The 18,205-nt window shown below is 38.0% G+C and overlaps 2 protein-coding genes across 5 annotated transcripts; both read left to right on the top strand.

Moving 5' to 3' along the window:
- Positions 1 to 807: 807 nt before the first annotated feature.
- On the top strand, positions 808 to 5,859 carry LOC130562144 (gastrula zinc finger protein XlCGF7.1-like). Of its 2 annotated transcripts, none has more exons than XM_057347017.1 (2): positions 808 to 922; positions 4,300 to 5,859. In XM_057347017.1, exon 2 carries the CDS (start codon positions 4,382 to 4,384, stop codon positions 5,138 to 5,140), a length of 759 nt encoding a protein of 252 aa, XP_057203000.1. In that variant the 5' UTR covers positions 808 to 922; positions 4,300 to 4,381; the 3' UTR covers positions 5,141 to 5,859. The 2 variants fall into 2 exon arrangements, with proteins under 2 accessions (XP_057203000.1, XP_057202999.1); XM_057347016.1 differs by lacking the exon at positions 808 to 922 and adding an exon at positions 1,996 to 2,107.
- Positions 5,860 to 9,324: 3,465 nt separating this feature from the next.
- Positions 9,325 to 17,706, top strand: LOC130562138 (zinc finger protein 585A-like). Of its 3 annotated transcripts, none has more exons than XM_057347007.1 (5): positions 9,325 to 9,499; positions 9,646 to 10,044; positions 11,113 to 11,307; positions 11,496 to 12,735; positions 15,675 to 17,706. In XM_057347007.1, exons 3-5 carry the CDS (start codon positions 11,253 to 11,255, stop codon positions 16,426 to 16,428), a joined length of 2,049 nt encoding a protein of 682 aa, XP_057202990.1. In that variant the 5' UTR covers positions 9,325 to 9,499; positions 9,646 to 10,044; positions 11,113 to 11,252; the 3' UTR covers positions 16,429 to 17,706. The 3 variants fall into 3 exon arrangements, 1 of the variants encoding a protein (XP_057202990.1); XR_008963905.1 differs by having other exon boundaries at positions 9,326 to 9,499; positions 11,496 to 14,778; positions 15,436 to 15,715; XR_008963904.1 differs by having other exon boundaries at positions 9,326 to 9,499; positions 11,496 to 15,060; positions 15,436 to 15,715.
- The last annotated feature ends 499 nt before the right edge of the window (positions 17,707 to 18,205 follow it).

Below are 18,205 nucleotides of genomic sequence, written 5' to 3'. Positions count from 1 at the left end.
ATCTGCATACAGTAGGTGATTGGTGAAAGTTTACCAAATGTGTGAGAAATGTTCCAGCACTGAGGGAAGTTTGTTAAGTTCTTACAAAACTTGTCATTACATTCTGTTGTTATGGGAGTGAGACCATTGTACCAGTTGCACTGAGACATTTTGGATGTTACCAAACATGTGTATGTTTTTGTGTATGTGGCGTGTTCTTTTCTTGTGTACGGTCCTTAGAGCTTTTGGGTGTCCTGCTTTGAGTGAGAGGGGAGGAAAGGAGCAGTTGGGGGTGCAGGGTGCGGTCTGCATCTGTGATTCACTGGTATGCGTCGTTTGAGATGTAGATGTTATCTCAGTATGGAGTTTGTTGTACTGGAGGAAGTCTGTTGTTTCTCAAAGGAAGGTGTCCTTTTGGCTCAGGCCTCCCACTGTACTGAGAGATGCTCTCTGTCCTTTTCTCGAGAAGATGATCTTCGATGCGTTGTTCTTTCAGGAAGGGGCGCCCTTTTGGCCTAGGTTCCCCACTGTGCTTAGAAACGTTCTTTGTTTCTCAGGAGAAGAATAATGTCTCTGGTCAGGACATCTTGGCTCCGACCTTACAGTTTGAAAATGCACTGCATTAAAAGTTTTTATTCTTGAATAGCTGGCTTAAGGGGAAATAAATAAGCAATAATGTGAATAAGTAACTAATTCATAAATTAATTTAGAATTTGATCAAAACATACATTTAAAAATGTATCCGTCATGTTTACATATATGTTTGACATCCACGACACTCCTCCCATCCGTTCTGTGATTGGGCGTTCGCAAGGATTTCTGGGTAGGGGACTTCAGTAGAGTCTGCATCAATGCGCGCATCGAGGGCACGAAGGAGGCGCTCGCGAGCAGACTTCTGAGCGCTAAAAAGACAAATGGGACACCCTACGGACACGTAGACTTGGTGAGCATGCGCAATTTAAGTCCACGAGACCGCAATCCACATGAAGCGCGCCATTTGGGACAGGGTCATAGAGAAGCACCCAGAGAGCGTCATGTCGTCTTGCGTTCGCCTAGTGCATGACGTCACATGAAAACTATAACGTATATAGCCTGGGTCTGACAGCACTGTCGCGGACGATTATATTACACCTGCGTGGCTTTATGGATTGTTTTCTAAAATGGAAGAGAACAAAAAAAACCCGTTCATCACTTTTATTTATTCCGTTTAATACAATTATTTAAAATACTGTATGTAACATTCGTTTAATCTCTTTATTCTCAGAAAGTAGAAAATAACTGTCAACAGGAACAAACACATAAACGTGGTCTACTACTTTCGGTAGAAATTCGAAGTGCAGAATGATGCACACTGATATTACTCATAACTCACGAGTAGACGGCGTTTAGTGACGCTCCAATGCATTAATAAATTTCAAAACCGATGCATCACTAAATTAACAAATGTAAGTATGCAGTACACATACGAAATAATGAATGAATAAATACCTTAATGTAAAGAGGAGCTGTATTTTGATGTGTGTGACAGTTATTGACTACAATGTTGTCTCGGCAACAACGGCCACTTCCGCTTCGCGTTAGTAGTGCCATTGTCCCAATTTGTGCAATCTGTTTTACCATGCACTCAAAAGTACCTACTATTCCAACACAAAAACAGTACCTACTATTAGGGCTAGGCGAATGGGAAATAGTGAGTGAGTGAGTGAGTGAGTGAGTGAGTGAGTGAGTGAGTGAGTGAGTGCAAAGACAGTTTAGAAGGGAAGCCCGCAACGTTTAGCCAAAACGCGTTACTGCATTTAAATGGATGAGCATCCCGAGGTGAAACAAAAGCAAATAGAGAATAATTTAAATGTTCCCTGAAAACTTTTCCTTTCACGTTTTGTCTATTTTATTTCAAGTCAGATCATTTAGAAAAGTATCCGCTCGTGTTTCCTTAAACCACATTATTTTAGCTGTCCATCATGAAACACAGAGATCTGTATCGATTGCGTTTCTGTCTGGGGACAAGTGAGAGTGCGCGTATATAACTATCATTACGGCATCAGGTCAACGAAAGAGTGCGTGCGTTCAACTGCAACAACAGAGAAGCTGCGTTAACAAAGCGGTTCTTTGCTCAGCAATGTCTGAGGTAAAAGCATAACAAAATGTCACGTTTTCAGGTTATTTAAACTGTTATAGTTGAGACTAAATCGTAGCCATATGCTTATCAATTGTATCTTTAAAGATCTTCAAGCCATCTGTAGAAGTGATACACAATGGCAGGGTTACTTGCTAAAGTTAGCCACGTTTCTAAATAATTTGTTTGACTGTGTAACTTAGCTTATTTTATAAACATACGTACTACTATTTATGAAGTGTGACTTTGAAAGCACTGTTTGCATTTGAGTATTTCTATAATTTATTATATCATCATGCCATGGTTTGAGACATGCTAATTTTAACTTCCAATACTATTTAGGACGGGTAGTATGCAAATTGGGATGCAGGGTGAGTTTACTCCGAATTACATTTCAGCTGTTCATATTCTGCCTTCACATGCTCTCGGATATTCAATAATTCCCAAATCAACCCGGAAATAATGTATGGAACGGTGCTCTTTTAATGTTAACAAATACTTGTAATGTTTTAGTTACTAAATACTTTAAATGTTAGTCAATCCAGACGTTACTTCCATGTTCGTGGTGGGAAATAGGTGCGTGTACTTAGCGGCCAACGGATTTTCCTTTTGAAATTAGAAAACCAAAATCGGGAATCAAGCTTTTTTTCTTTTTTGCGTTGATTATAGAAAATGGGCAACGAAAAAAAAAACCCGTTGTCCAATTTTTTCAAATGTGTTTATAAATGGTAATCGGGAATTAAAATACACGTGTGAAAATCTATGTCTCTATTTGTGCAGTTTGTTTGTAGTGACCCGGAAGCGGAAGCTATCAAGTAGTATGATTAACCGTTCTGTTGATGTCTTTGGAACATGTCGTTGCACGAATATGCAGGTTTTATTACAGTAAAAAGAAAAGGTTACAATACGAACACAAAGGCCACCCCATGTTAAAGCTTGAGTGATGCAGTAGTCATTATTATCAGTGATAAGCAGCGACATCGGGGTTATTCTGAGTTGATTGAATATAAATGATCTGCATGGTATCTTGACCCCAACATATTTGTCACCTACTTTTGCAGAATTAGCCATTCTTTTTTTTTTAATAAAGCATGTGTTGTTTTGCCACAACAGATGGCAAAACAATACCATGGACCAAGAAATGTTAGGCATTAAAACTACAGAACTGCGAATTACACTACAATGTGATAGTGGTATACATATTACATATGATCTGTGAATTATATTATGAGCCATTTTGTTAATACAGCATGAACTGCATTTATATGCATCTATGGCCAAATACAAAGAAGCACAGAGCACTTAGACGCATATCTATATGTCAACAAATGCACACTTTCCAAGTCCTGTTCAAAAATGTATAGGGTCATTTGTATTGGCAACTGACATTAACAGTGCAACTATATTCACAGTAGGATTGGCTTTTACAATGCACTCCTGTTCACATGAGAATCATACCCACAACAAATATAAGTCCATGGTTCAGGACCATCTCCGAACTAGACATCCAGCTACATCAACCTTCACTTAAGTTTTAAATCAAAGACTGTAAGATGTCATGGGTCATGTCATGCCTTTTTTCTCATGATGCAAATTGAGTTCGACAGGGAAAGGTTATAACTTAAGAATATGTCCACATGCCCCGCCCACCTTGATTGTTTCCTCTTCCGGGTCGGTACAGACTGCAGAAAATAGAGACATAGATTTTCACACGTGTATTTTAATTCCCGATTACCATTTATAAACACATTTGAAAAAATCGGACAAATCGTTTCCCGTTTTCTATAATCAACGCAAAAAAGAAAAAAAGCTTGATTCCCGACTTTGGTTTTCTAATTTCAAAAGGAAAATCCATTGGCCGCTAAGTACACGGACCGAAATATCCCACTGTCGAGGTGTCTTGAACGCAGCATTTACCGCTCATATTTAAGCGAGCATGTTCAGAACATAAATGTCGAGTGTTTTAGCTTTAAAATGATGCATAGTTTGTAAAAGTTGATCGAATAATAATGTAAAACAAAGGTAATAAAAATGCAAACATGATAAAAAACACCTTTTCCATGGGCCTTGTGCATGTTAAGAGGTTAAACTGAAAACTCAGACCCTGCACCCCAATTTGTATCTGTCCCATTTAATGTTTTAACCTTTCTTGTTAAAATATTTTGTTAAGAGTTGTTAATGTGAAAATGTATCTATTTTGGCAGATCTGTTCCACCATAGCACACAGCGAAGTTCAGCGACGCCCTGAATGAAGTTGAGGAGAAACATCAGTGTCAGAATCTTGTAATGCTAGAAATGTCTTCAAGTAGTGGGCAGAAGAACGAGATTTTCTCAACGAAAAGAAATCAAAGAACAGAAGACGGCAAGCCTCTTATCTGCCCTCAGTGTGGAAAGTGTTTCAAATACACACGTCATTTTGAGGGCCACATGAGAACTGACACTGGGGTGTGCCCATATACATGCCCCCAGTGTGGAAAGAGTTTCAGAGATAAATCAAATATTAAGGCACATATGAGAATTCACACCGGTGAGTGCCCATATGCATGTTCTCTGTGTGGAAAGAGTTTCAAACGCAAAAGTCAGTTTGAGGGCCACATGAGAATTCACACTGGAGAGCGCCCATACACATGTCCTCAGTGTGGAAAGAGTTTCAAGGATCATTCAAATCTTGCATCACATATGAGAATTCACACGGGAGAGCGCCCATACATATGTCCTCGGTGTGGAAAGAGTTTCAAAAATAAATCAAATCTTTCGTCACATATGAGAATTCACACTGGAGAGCGGCCATATGTATGTCCACAGTGTGAAAAGAGTTTTAAACAGAAGGCAACGCTTGAGAAGCACATGGGAATTCATACTGGAGAGTGCCCCTACACATGTCCTCAGTGTGGAAAGAGTTTTAAACAGAAAAATAATCTTAAGGTGCACATAAGAATTCACACTGGAGAGCGCCCATACACTTGTCCTCAGTGTGGAAAGAGTTTCAAATGCAAACCAACAATTAATCGGCACATGAGAATTCATGCTGGACAGCATCCATGAACAACTTTAGTGTGGAACGAGTACACATCTGCATTTCACAATTTTCTTCCTCAGATCCCCTCGAACTCTATCAGGTTGAATGACCATCAGTAGACAGACATTTTTAGATTTCTACAGAGATGTTCAATTGGGTTCAAGCACTGGCTGGACCCCTCAAGGACATTAGCTGCAGTTCTATAGGCAAGCCACGCTGAGGCAATAACCTCAAACCTCCACCTGCGGGGTGTTCTGAAGTATTTGGTGCCTGAGATTTTCTTTGACGCTGGGCCGAACGAGTTTCCTGCGTCACGTTAAAGTGCTATGGAAAACATAAGAGCACACTCTTCAGATCAAACAGTCTTTAAAATGATGCTTACACTTGTAAGTTAAGCATGAATTGAAGAATTTATGCATTAATAATTTTTTTGCACAGTAGTTTAGGTCGTCTGTTACATTATGTGTAATTCAACGATCACAGCTATTACTTTCCCGAAGATGTGGTGAGAGAATGTTCCAGTTAAATGAGCCAACACATGTTTATTGTGTATTACTGTTCACTTTGAGAGGCTGTAGAAAGGTGATGTAAATGTATGTTTATTTGCATAATAAAGTGTATTTGATACCATGATTACCATAGACTGATTTCACTCCGCTGCCATGTTGAAATCGAAAGCTTTTGATTTAAAAATGGAGGCGGCGTGAAATCAGTCTATAGCTGATTTCACATTAAAGGGATACTACACCCAAACATGAAAATTTGGTCTTCAGTTACTCACCCTTAAAGCGGCAGTCAGCAAGATTTTTGGAGTAAAAATGAGCTAAAACCAGTTATTGAGCAAGTACATGAAAGAACGGTGTTTAAAACGGTGTCACTATACCCTTGCTGGATTCACCACGGAAAGCTTATAATAATGGTTTGTAATTTGCCCTGTCGGGTCGACTTTTCCAGAGATCCTGGTGTCTCTCGTCTGTGCGTCATTTCGTCACATTCGTACACAGAACGAAGAGGATCCGGCTGCTAGCCAGCGCGTGTATGCTGCGAGTGACAGGCGATTTGTAGCGTGTACTCACAACTGTTGGGTAGGATTTCATACAACGTTTCGTATTATTTATGGCGGCGTTTAGTACTTTTACTTTTAAACGCCAAGCGGTGTTGACATCTGGAGATTCATCATTTGTGAAAAACATGAAAGAACGAACTGAAGGCGGTTTACAAAGAAACGGGGAATGTGATCGGACTCGTGCGAAAACAAGAATTAATATTGGCAAGGCATTTCAAAGGTGGCGGGAACTCCGTGATCTGAAAGCATAAACGGATGCAGACATCGCTTTATTTCTTCTGAACAGGTAAGACATTTCAATATTTCAATAGATAACACAAAGACCGTAGCGCACTTGTGTTAATATAGACGGGTACAGTTTCATCGGTTGTTCTTGCTCTCTTTATGTTTATTATGATAAATGTAACTTAAGCCCTATTCGCACGGGATTAGTATTATCTGGGGACCTCGTGTGATTTAGAAATGACCCCCCACATCTGTATTTCATGTGGCGCGAATTAGCACGGACAAGTGAAGCCTGTGATTTTACTCAAATTTACGGACTTATATCCCGGATATGATGGCAAGGCTTTGCATATAGTAACGTTATATATAGTTGTATGATGCACAATTATTTATGACCGTGCCTGTCAGCATTTGAGACCCGCATTCGGGGATTTTCTGTCCGGTTCGCGTTACGGGAGTTCCCATGAGAAATAACAAAATGACACAGCACCCTAAATAATATCAAAACACTTCAACACAGCCTCCATTTGCGCTGTTTTTGTGTGTTTATGTTCTTATTTGTTTCGTGTTATATCATCTGGCATGTTATCTGTGTTTATTATGCGCTACTGATGTACAGTGAAGATTCTCACCGCTGCACTGTCACAGGCCACGACTCAAAACATCAGACTCATCCGCGAGGTTGAGCAGTGCCGAATCACAACTCACGTAAATAAATATCTCCGCACATCACCTGCAGTAGCAATTTACAAACTGAGATGGCGACAAAGAGGTCAATCCTACGGACTGCCGCTTTAAGTTGGCCCAAATCTGTAAAAAAATTCTAAAGAAAGATATTTGGAAGACAGGACACCAAAAGTGACACAATGATGTGCAACAGTTTGCTGAAAAACAAGCCTTGGACCCTCATTATTTGTACTTTGATTGTAGTGTGCACTATTAACTTTGTGAATAAATTGCAATTAAAACATTTATTCTTCAAGCCTCCTCACCTTTTCTTGCTCATAGCTGCCTCGAAGTCCATATTGATAAGGCTCATCAACAGCTGTCCCAGACAGGATGTCAGCTGTCAATTGTGAAACAGCTGTGTGATCTGTATCCATCGCGTTTTTCACTGCGGACGTGTGCAATTGCTCGTGTATAGCTGTCATTACGGTAATATTAGGCCAATGAAAGAGTGTATGGCACTTGTACACTTGTATTTACGGTAATATCAGCAACAACAGAGAAGCTGCGCTAACCGAGCAGATTTTTGGAGGTAAAAGCTGAACAAAATGTTTTTTTCAGGTTATTTTAATTGTTATAGATTAGACTAAATCACGGTCGTATTTTTATCAATTGTATTTAACTCTAAAGACCTTTTCAAGCCATCTGCAGATATGATACATAATAAAGGTTATTTGCTAAAGTCGAATGAATTTGTTTTAATATTTCACAAAACCCTATCACAGAAACCTACATAAAAAGCACGCTCGCTCTGGGATTACTTAACAGGTTTGTTCAGCAAGCAAGCAGTGCTCTTGGGTCATTTTGAATTTGTTTTACTGTTTAGCCTGAAAAAGGAGGCTATACTTTTTTGGTGTGTGTAGCAGTATTGTGACATACAAACATAAAAAGAAAGTGGTTTACAGTTAGACACATTAAAATACATTTCCTCTTTACAATTAAATATTTCTTAATTCTTTATTTCTTACTTTATTGTTTCAACATTGGGCCATACTAATTTAAGTTTTTACTATTTAGGACGAATATTATGCTAATTGGAATGCAGGATGACATTTTTTAAAACTCCTGCCAGGGTGAAGATTTTCATAAACTCCAGTTGTAGTGTTGTCGTGTAGCCAGTTTTTAGCTTATTGGAACAGGTAGTAACCTTTATTCAGGCTTCTGATTGGCCAACATGGCTTTACAGTTAGAGCGGCACCCCCTTTGGTATGCCGTGCTCTTGACAGCGCTTTACAGCGTGTTTTTGCGTTTTCGTGTGGACAGAGATTTTTTGTTGCGAAGAAGAAAGAAAAACTGCTTAAACCGAAATGGCCAATTTGCATACGTCTGTCCTAAATAATATATTTTTAATGTGAACATATGTTTATTTTGGCAGGTCTGTTCCACCATACCACACAACGATGTTCAGTGAAGCCATTCACAAAAAAATGTACAAATATTTCTTAGAATCCTGCGAGTAAATGGGCCACTGAAAGTAATGAACTGAATGTTGAGGAGAAACATCAGTGAAACCTCCGAATCTGGTTTAGATAGAAATATCTTCTTGTAGTTTGCAGAACAGCAAGACTTTCTTTCCATAAAGAAAGCAAAGAACAGAAGCAGGCAAGTCTTCTGCCAGCCCTCAGTGTGGAAAGAGTTTCAAATTGAAATCAGTGATTGGGGCACACATGAGAATTCACACTGGAGAGCGCCCATACACATGTCCTCAGTGTGGAAAGAGTTTCAGGCACAAATCAAATCGTGTGGAGCACATAAGAATTCAGACTAGAGAGCGTCCATGAACATGCCTTCAGTATGGAAAGAGTTTTCACCTTAAAATGACCTTAGATTTGCTGTTAATTTACTTACCAAGATGATGGTGATATTGTTTATTTTTCTTGCTGCAACCTGTGGTTCTAAGCATATAGGCCTACATGTACAGACTGTATACATAGTAGACATAAACAGTGCCTGTAAAAACTAGGCTATTCAACCCATTCATTTTTTTCACATGTTGCTACTTAATAAATAAGTACATTGCATAAGTATTCATACCCTCAAGTTAGTCCTTGGTTAATGTATCTTTATAGCCTCAAGTCTTTTTGAGTATGACGTGACAGACTAGCTCTGTAAGGGTCATTGTCATTTTGCACCACATTTTACTTTTGACTCTCAGCCGTCAGAGTGTGCGTCATTCTGCACTTCGAATTTCTACCGGAAGTAGTAGACCGTCCGTGAATCTTTGGAATACTATTTTCAACATTCTACGATTTGGGACATACTGATTCTACTTTCGAATACTATTAGGACGGATAGTATGCTGATTGAACGCAGGGAACGTGAAAAACCGCCTGATTAGAATCAGTTGGAGGAGTGGGCGTTAATGAAAGTACGTTTATGTGTTCCTGTTGAGTTATTTTCTACTTTCTGAGAAAAAAGAGATTAAACGAATATTACATACAGCATTTTAAATAATTGTATTAAGCGGAATAAATAAACGTGATAAGCGTTTTTTTTTGTTCTCTTCCATTTTAGAAAACAATCCATAAAGCCACGCAGGTGTAATATAATCGTCCGCGACAGTGCTGTCAGACCCAGGCTATAGACGTCATAGTTTGTATGTGACGTCATGCACTAGGTGTACGCCCCGATGGAAGGCAAGACGAGACGACACGACACGACGCTCTCTGTCTGCCAGATTACAAAAATTGTTTTTTTTTCGTTGCGCCTAAATACTAAATAAATGTTGTGCAATAAAATTCACCAACCGACGAGGACATGCCTGAGCGTTGCTTCTACAAAATCCCTAGAAGGAAAACCGAGACAGGAGGAATTTGTGGATTTTGTGTCATAAACGTGCCTCGGTTCACAGGAAGGGGAAACAATGGCAGCGACCATAGTACACTCGTATTTGCAGTAAACACGTCATCAAAGGTAACCTCACGTGAACACCGGGTATTTAAATGTGTGTATTTTTAGCCATGTATCATATCTTGATGTAATTTTCTTACCTGGATTGTTGTTTCAGACGAGGCAGCCAACTCGTGTATTTAGTTACACTTAGGCTACTAGCTAAAGCTAGCTAAAGTTTTGTGAGGCATTGTTAGACGTACAGTAAATAAAGTGAAATTGCAATGATTTGCAAATCCTTTTACACTTTTATTCGTTCATTGTGTAATACTATGGCCCGGTTTTATAGACAAGGTTTAGCCTAAGCCAGGACTATGCCTTCGTTAATTTAGGCTATTTAAGTCGCTTTTGTTCAATATTTTGTCTATATTTTAAGATATGTCAGGGCAAGTTATATTCAGTTAAGACAGCTCAAAGTATTACATTTGTGTTTAGACTGAGCTTTATTGTTTGTCAGTAAAATTATATTATAATATAATACAATACAATGCAATATAATATTAATATAATCACGGTAGTATAAGGCGAGGTATTCTCCACAAAATAGATGTTTAGTGACTAAAATAGTGCGCCAGGAGCTGTATTTGGATCACAATTGCACAAACATGTGTTTAAATCTTAGTTTTTCTTCTGTTGAGAGGTGGTTTAAATATTCATGGGTTGAAGCGGAAGAAAAATTGACCGGCTTGTGCTGTGTCTCTAGCCCAATGTAAACTTTTTTGCAAAAATCAGCCAAGTAGAGTGTGAGGGTGCAATTAGTATTGAAGATCCCACTCCCACTTTTAAATCATAAAATTAATTCCTAAAAATAAAATGACATTACAATTACAAACTGATTTCAAAACGCACCAACTCTTTTGCATTTTGTGATTATAAAATACATTTTTTTAAAATTAATATTTTCATCATGTATGATTTCACATTTCAAGAATAGTAGAGAAAGTGTGCAACGCTCTTGAGGACTTTCTGCAGTTGTGTTTTTTAACATATGCAGACCTATTGTTGCCATGGTGAATTGTAATATCAGAGCTTCTGTCCTAATTAACTTTTTTCTTAAAGGTTGCTAATATGAAAATGTATTTATTTTGGCAGGTCTGTTCCAACATACCACACAGAGGTATTCAATAAATACCAGAATAATTCCTATAATCCTGCAAGTGAAGGGGCCACTTCATTCAAACGTGCTAATAAAGCAAATCCAGTGTGACACAGTCTTGTGAACAATTGAAGACATGAGTGATCCAGACACATGCAGAATTAAATATGAAGATACTGAGGAACAAAGAGGTTGGTGTCCATTCTTGATTCTTCAAAAATGATTGGTGAGAAATTTAGTCATTTAAATTTAGATCATAGGAGTGGTACCTACCTTATAGAAGTATAGCATGTATCTAAGACTTTGTTATGATTTAATGGTCATGGGAATGCAAAAACACTTAATTGTAATCAATAATATAAAATGCATTTCATTTTAGATTTGTTAAAAGATGAAGGCGATGAACTGAATGAAGATGAGGAGAAACATCAGTGTAAGAAACCTCAGAATTTTCTTATACTAGAAATCTCTTCTAGTAGTTTGCAGAAGAACAAGAAGCAAAGGACAGAAGCAGGCAAGTCTTTCACCTGCCCTCAGTGTGAAAAGAGTTACAAACGAAAACATTATCTTGAGGAGCACATGAGAATTCACACTGGAGAACGACCATACTCATGTTCTCAGTGTGGAAAGAGTTTCAATCGCAAAACAACTCTTGATGTGCACATGAGAATTCACGCTGAAGAGCGCAAATTCACATGTCCTCAGTGTGAAAAGAGTTTCAAGCACAAATCAGCGCTTGGGGAGCACATAAGAATTCACACTGGAGAGCGCCCATACACATGTCCTCAGTGTGAAAAGAGTTTCAAGCACAAATCAGCGCTTGGGGCGCACATAAAAATTCACACTGGAGAGCGCCCATACACATGTTCTCAGTGTGGAAAGAGTTTAAAACACAAATTGACACTTGTGGAGCACATGAGAATTCACACTGAAGAGCGCCCACACACGTGTTCTCAGTGTGGAAAGAGTTTCAAACAAAAATCAGCGCTTGGGGTGCACATGAAAAGTCACTTGGAAGAGCGCCCATACACATGTTCTCATTGTGGAAAGAGTTTCAAGCACAAAACAATTCTTGATGTGCACATGAGAATTCACAATGAAGAGCGTCCATACACATGTTCTCAGTGTGGAAAGAGTTTCAAATACAAATCAACGCTTGAAGAGCATGTGAGAATTCACAATGGAGAGCGCCCATACACATGCCATCCTTGTGGAAAGAGTTTTATACAGAAAAGTCATCTTAAAGTGCACATGAGAATTCACACTGGAGAGCGCCCATACACATGTCCTCAGTGTGGAAAGGGTTTCAAACGCAAAACAACGCTTGGGCAGCACATGAGAATTCACACTGGAGAGCGCCCGTATGCGTGTTCTCAGTGTGGAAAGAGTTTCGCACAGGAAAATAACCTGAAGATGCACATGAGAATTCACACAGAAGAGCACCCATACACATGTTCTCAGTGTGGAAAGAGTTTTACAAACAAAAGTAATTTTGAGGGACACATTGGAATTCACACTGGAGAGCGCCCATACACATGTCCTCAGTGTGGAAAAAGTTTCAAAGAGAAATTAACGCTTAAGGTTCATATGAGAATTCACACTGGAGAGCGGCCATACATATGAAAAGTTTGGTTCCAAAACGCTATAAACGCCATTTAAAAAATAAAGAGTTTCCGCCAAAATCAGTATTGTATCGGGTCGGTATTGAAAAGTCACTTTTTAATTTTACGCAAAATGCGATATCCGCCGTGTTATTCTGTCATGTTTTCTCCCTTTTTTCCAAACGCCATATACGGCAGTCTCACTTCTCTGCAGAATGCGATATATCCGCTCAACCAATCAGAGCGCACCATTCCACGCACTGTAAACAGTAATGGTGGTGCCCTGAATACAGTCAGCATCCTAGTTTCCCTGATCTACTTTGTACTTTGTGTTCAACAAACAAACAAACAAAAAGAATAATTTACACGGTATTGATGAACCTGTGCTGGTTTCTGCGGTGGGGAAGAAACGTAAGACATCGAAATCTAATCATTTATGTGAGGAGATTAAGAAGACGAGGCACTAATGTATAGCATTAAAAAGATGACCCGTTGAATTCATTTTAGGAGCGATGACTGATTAAATGTATTTTTAGTGCTGTGCCTGTATGTAAGATTAGTATTGTATTGAGTTCAGAGGCTGTCGTATGTGGATCAACTCACTTTGTTTTGTATTTTCAACAGTTTCAATATGTCATATTGTCATGGATTTATTGCATTCAGTTTTTATAATAAATCTTTTAAAATAAAAATCTGGATTTGAAATTTTTATGTTACTAGAACCTTAAGATGCTATGTGAACATTTGAAACAGAAAATAGTGGTTTTCATTTTGCCACTTTCTTTGTAAAGAAAACACATTTTTACTCAAATTAATCAAAATGGATTTATAGCGTTTTGGAACCAAACTCTTCATATGTCCTCAGTGCGGAAAGAGTTTCAAACAAAAGACAAGTCTAGACTAGCCCAAGAAAATACACACTTGAGAGTGTCTACGGACATGCCTTCAACGTGGAAAGAGTTGTCACCATAAGAGTTAGAAAAGAGTTTGTTTCTCCGTGCTTTCAATGCATTAGGTCACAAAGTAATTCAGAGCTATATGCTCTGTAATTCAGTCAAATATTACACATAGTCTACAATGCAAACTGTAATGTATTAAAGCACAAAGCTGTTTACAGATGGGGATTTAGATGTGAAGCAGAGTGACAAAATCTTGTTGTTTTCTTAGAATCTTTATATTGTATTCACAGTTCTTACCTGCATGTAAACATGAAGTCATTAGTCGTAAAGGGATAGTTTAACCACAAATGAAATTTCTGTCATCATTTACTCACCCTCAGCTTCTTCCAAATCTCTGTACATTTCTAAGTTCTGCTGAATGCAATGGACAATATTTGGAAGAATGTCAGTAACCAAACAAATCCCGTCCCCCCATTTCCTGGCATAGTAGGGAAAATAAATACTGTGGGAGACAATTGGGAATGAGATTGATTACTGACATTCTTCCAAATATCTTTGTTTGTGTTCAGCATAACTAAGAAATTTATACAGGTTTGGAACAACCTGAGTGTGAGTAAATGATGACAGAATTTTCATATTTGGGTGAACTGTCCCTTTAAGAATTTATTTGGTGACAATAATAATACACTCAATCCCAGCGTCAAAAGTGACTGATAAATTCTGTGTAATTCATTTAAAATATTCACAATCAGCTGTCAGTTGTGGTTGTTTAACATCTTTCGCCATATAATAAATCTAATAGTATATTTTCTTTGTTGCTGTATGTAAACAGCAAATAAATGTGTGGTGAAGGTGTTTTAAGGTTTCCACACATGTCGCTGTGATTCCTCGGTGTTCTTTATTTCACTGAGCCCTTTATTAACCGGATGAATTTCCTGCTACTAGCAACACATTTATTTCACTTCAAGAAGGTAAGTTAGCTTTTTCTTATGAATTTATTTTCTTTATACGGGTAGTACATTAAAGTCAAGCACACAACTAGATTGTTTAACCTTCATAAGATGATGGACTCAGTTTGGCTCACGTGGTTTTTTTTACTGCTCAACCATATAATACAAGACGGAGGAAAACACACGGCACTGGAAACAAAATAAATAACACCGTAAGGCACATCCACAAAAAAAAATGTTGACTGAAAACTTGTATTTGTCTTCTTTTTTCGTCACTGTCATAGTAAGTCAGACCGCGGGATTTCAGTTGTAATCATGAAACATCAGTGAACTCGTTTTGACTGCGGACCAGTGGGAGTGCGCGTGTATAACTATCATTACGGTAATATCGGATCAACGAAAGAGTGTGCGGCACGTATAACTGTATTTACGGTAATATCAGCAACAACAGAATCTGCGCCAGCAGAGCGGGATTTTGTCCAGAAATGTTTGAGGTAGAAGCATAACAAAATTTCATGTTTTCAGCTTATTTTAACTGTTATAGTTGAGACTAAATCACGGTCGTATGTTTATTAATTGTATCTATCTATAAATACCTATTTAAGCCATTTGTAGATGTGATGCATAACGACACGGTTATTTGCTAAATTCAGGCAAGTTTAAATAATTTTTTTGTTTTGCTATTTCACAAATGGGATGCAGGGTGAGAGTCAACCTACTCAGAGTTAAATTAACTTGAGTCAGTTTTTCTCTAGTAAAACTGACCCTGCGGCCCACATACTGTCCGTCCTAATTAATATCTTTCTTAACCTTTTATTTCTTGCTAAAATATTTTGTTAATGTGAAAATGTATTTATTTATTTTGGCAGGTCTGTTCCACTACACCACACAGCGATTTTCAGTAAAGCTTTTCACAAAAAAATAGAGAAATAACTCCTGTAATCCTGCAAATAAAGGGGACCACTGAAAGTGATGAACTGGATGAAGTTGAGAAGAAACATCAGTGTCAGAATCTTGTAATGCTAGAAATGTCTTCTAGTAGTGTGCAGAAGAACAAGATTTTCTCGCCAAAAAGAAATCAAAGAACAGAAGCAGGCAAGTATTTTACCTGTCCTCAGTGTGGGAAGTGTTTCAAACACAGAGGTCATTTTGAGGACCACGTTAGAATTCACTCTGGAGAGCGCCCATACACATGTTCTCAGTGTGGAAAGAGTTTCGTACAGAAAACAGCGCTTGAGGTACACATGAGAATTCACACTGGAGAGCGCCCGTACACATGTCTTCAGTGTGGTAAGAGTTTCAAACAGAAAACAACGCTGGAGAAGCACACAAGAATTCACACTGGAGAGCGCCCGTATGCCTGTCCTCAGTGTGAAAAGAGTTTCACACAGGAAAATAATCTTAAGGTGCACATGAGAATTCATACTGAAGAGCGCCCGTACATATGTTCTCAGTGTGGAAAGAGTTTCAGCAGGAAATCAACGCTTGAGGACCACATGAGAATTCACACTGGAGAGTGCCCATATGTATGTCCTCAGTGTGGAAAGAGTTTCATACAGAAATCAAATATTGAGACACACGTGAGAATTCACCATGGAGAGTGCCCACACACATGTCCTCAGTGTGGAAAGAGTTTTACAAACAAAAGTCATTTTGAGGGACACATGAGAATTCACACCGGAGAGTGCCTGTACACATGTTCTCAATGTGGAAAACGTTTGAAAGAGAAATCATCGCTCAGGGTGCACATGAGACGTCACACTGGAGAGCGCCCATACACATGTCCTCAGTGCGGAAAGAGTTTCATACAAAAAACAAGTCTAGAGTGGCACAAGAAAATCCACACTGGACAGCGTTCATGAACATGTCTTCAGTGTGGAGAGAGTTTTCACTATAAAATGTAGATTTGTTAATTTACTAATGAAGATGAAGATGACATTGTTTCTTCAGTAGAACAGTAATGATTTTCAGCTGCAACCTGTGGTATTAAAGGGGTCATATGTGCGAATACGTGTTTTTCTTTGTCTTCGGTGTGTTATAAGTTGCCCATGCATGTATTAGACATGTAAAATTGCAAAACTTAAAGTGTGGGAACAAAAGATGCATTCTATCTAAAAGCGAAGGCTCACCCAAACTTGCCTGAAACGCCCCGACGAATGTACGTCACTTCGTAACATGATTTGACAAAGACCGCCCAAATGTTTTTGAACCTTAAATCGTGTATACACATTGCATTACATCTAAAATAAACGATAATATTTGTTTTAGTCGCATCACATCACCCCTTTAAGACCAGTAAAAATGTGTACAATTACAAAGACTTAAATGAGATTATTGTTTAAAATTAAATTCACAAATGTGTCTAAAAAAGCGTTACCCAGACCTCTTTGGATTTAATATTTGCAATGTATAATTTTTATAAAAATATTTGAATAAACTGAAAATTTTTAATTTCCCTGTGTCAGACACCCAACATTTACATCAAAACCCAGTTAGAAAAGCACAGGTTTGTTTATTTATGCGTTCAATACATTTAGGTCACAAAGTAATTCACAGATATTTATGATCTATAACTAAGAGATAATACATAGAATCTACAGTGCAAACTGTATTGTATTAAAGTTGTTTAAACGCTGTTTAAAGATGGGGATTTAGATGTGAAGCAGAGTGACTAAATCTTGTTGTTTTCTTAGAATCTTTATAATATATTCACAGTTCTCACCTGCATTTAAATATGAATTCATCAGTCTTAAGAGTTTATTTGGTGACAATAATAGTAATACACTCAATCCAAGTGTCACAGCTGTGAAGTTACTGATACATTCTGTGTAATGAATTAAAAATATTCACAAACGCCTGTCAGTGATGGTTGTCTTTAGCCATATAATAAATCCATCAAATCAGAATCACTTAATTCGTGTATGAGTATATTTTCTTTGTTGCTGGATGTAAATAGCAAATAGGCCTAAATGAATGTGTGGTGATGGTGTTATAGGGCTTAAACACGCTAGGTGTCGCTGTGATTCCTTGACACTGAGCCCTTCATTAACCGGATGAATTTCCTGCTAGCAACACATTTATTGCAATAAATTATTCACAACTCTGTGCAATAATAATTAAGTGCAATATCAATTATATCCTCCAGATAATACACTATCTATTTTTATACAACCTTTTCTGTAAATTATATTTAATTCTGCTGTATATAGCACATACCTTGTACTACAATAGTCTATTCTTATTTTTTTCTTGTACATATTTACATACACACATAGCTTTACTCTCTATGTCGTTATCTTGTATTTATTGTATTGTATTTTTTTAATATCCATAGGCCCTTATTTAAATCATCTGTGTACTGTATTCTATTGTGTTATGGTCTCTGTGCACTGCTGTTGCTGATTCTGTGTTCTGGATGCTCCTGTCACCAAAACAAATTCCTTGTATGTGCAAACATACTTGGTAATAAAGCTCTTTCTGATTCTGATTTATTTAACTTCAAGAAAGTAAGTTTGCTTTTACTTATTAATTTATTTTCTTTATACGGGTAGTACAAGTAAGGTAGGCTACAGAACTGGATTGTTTAACCTACACAGAAGATGACGGACTCCAACCTGCTTCATCCCAACGGCCAGTTAC

This window comes from Triplophysa rosa, linkage group LG11 (genome assembly GCF_024868665.1).
Source record: "Triplophysa rosa linkage group LG11, Trosa_1v2, whole genome shotgun sequence".
NCBI classification, from domain to species: Eukaryota; Metazoa; Chordata; class Actinopteri; order Cypriniformes; family Nemacheilidae; genus Triplophysa; species Triplophysa rosa.
Note: the sequence above shows the minus strand (reverse complement) of the source record. Positions and strands in the feature narration are given on the sequence as shown.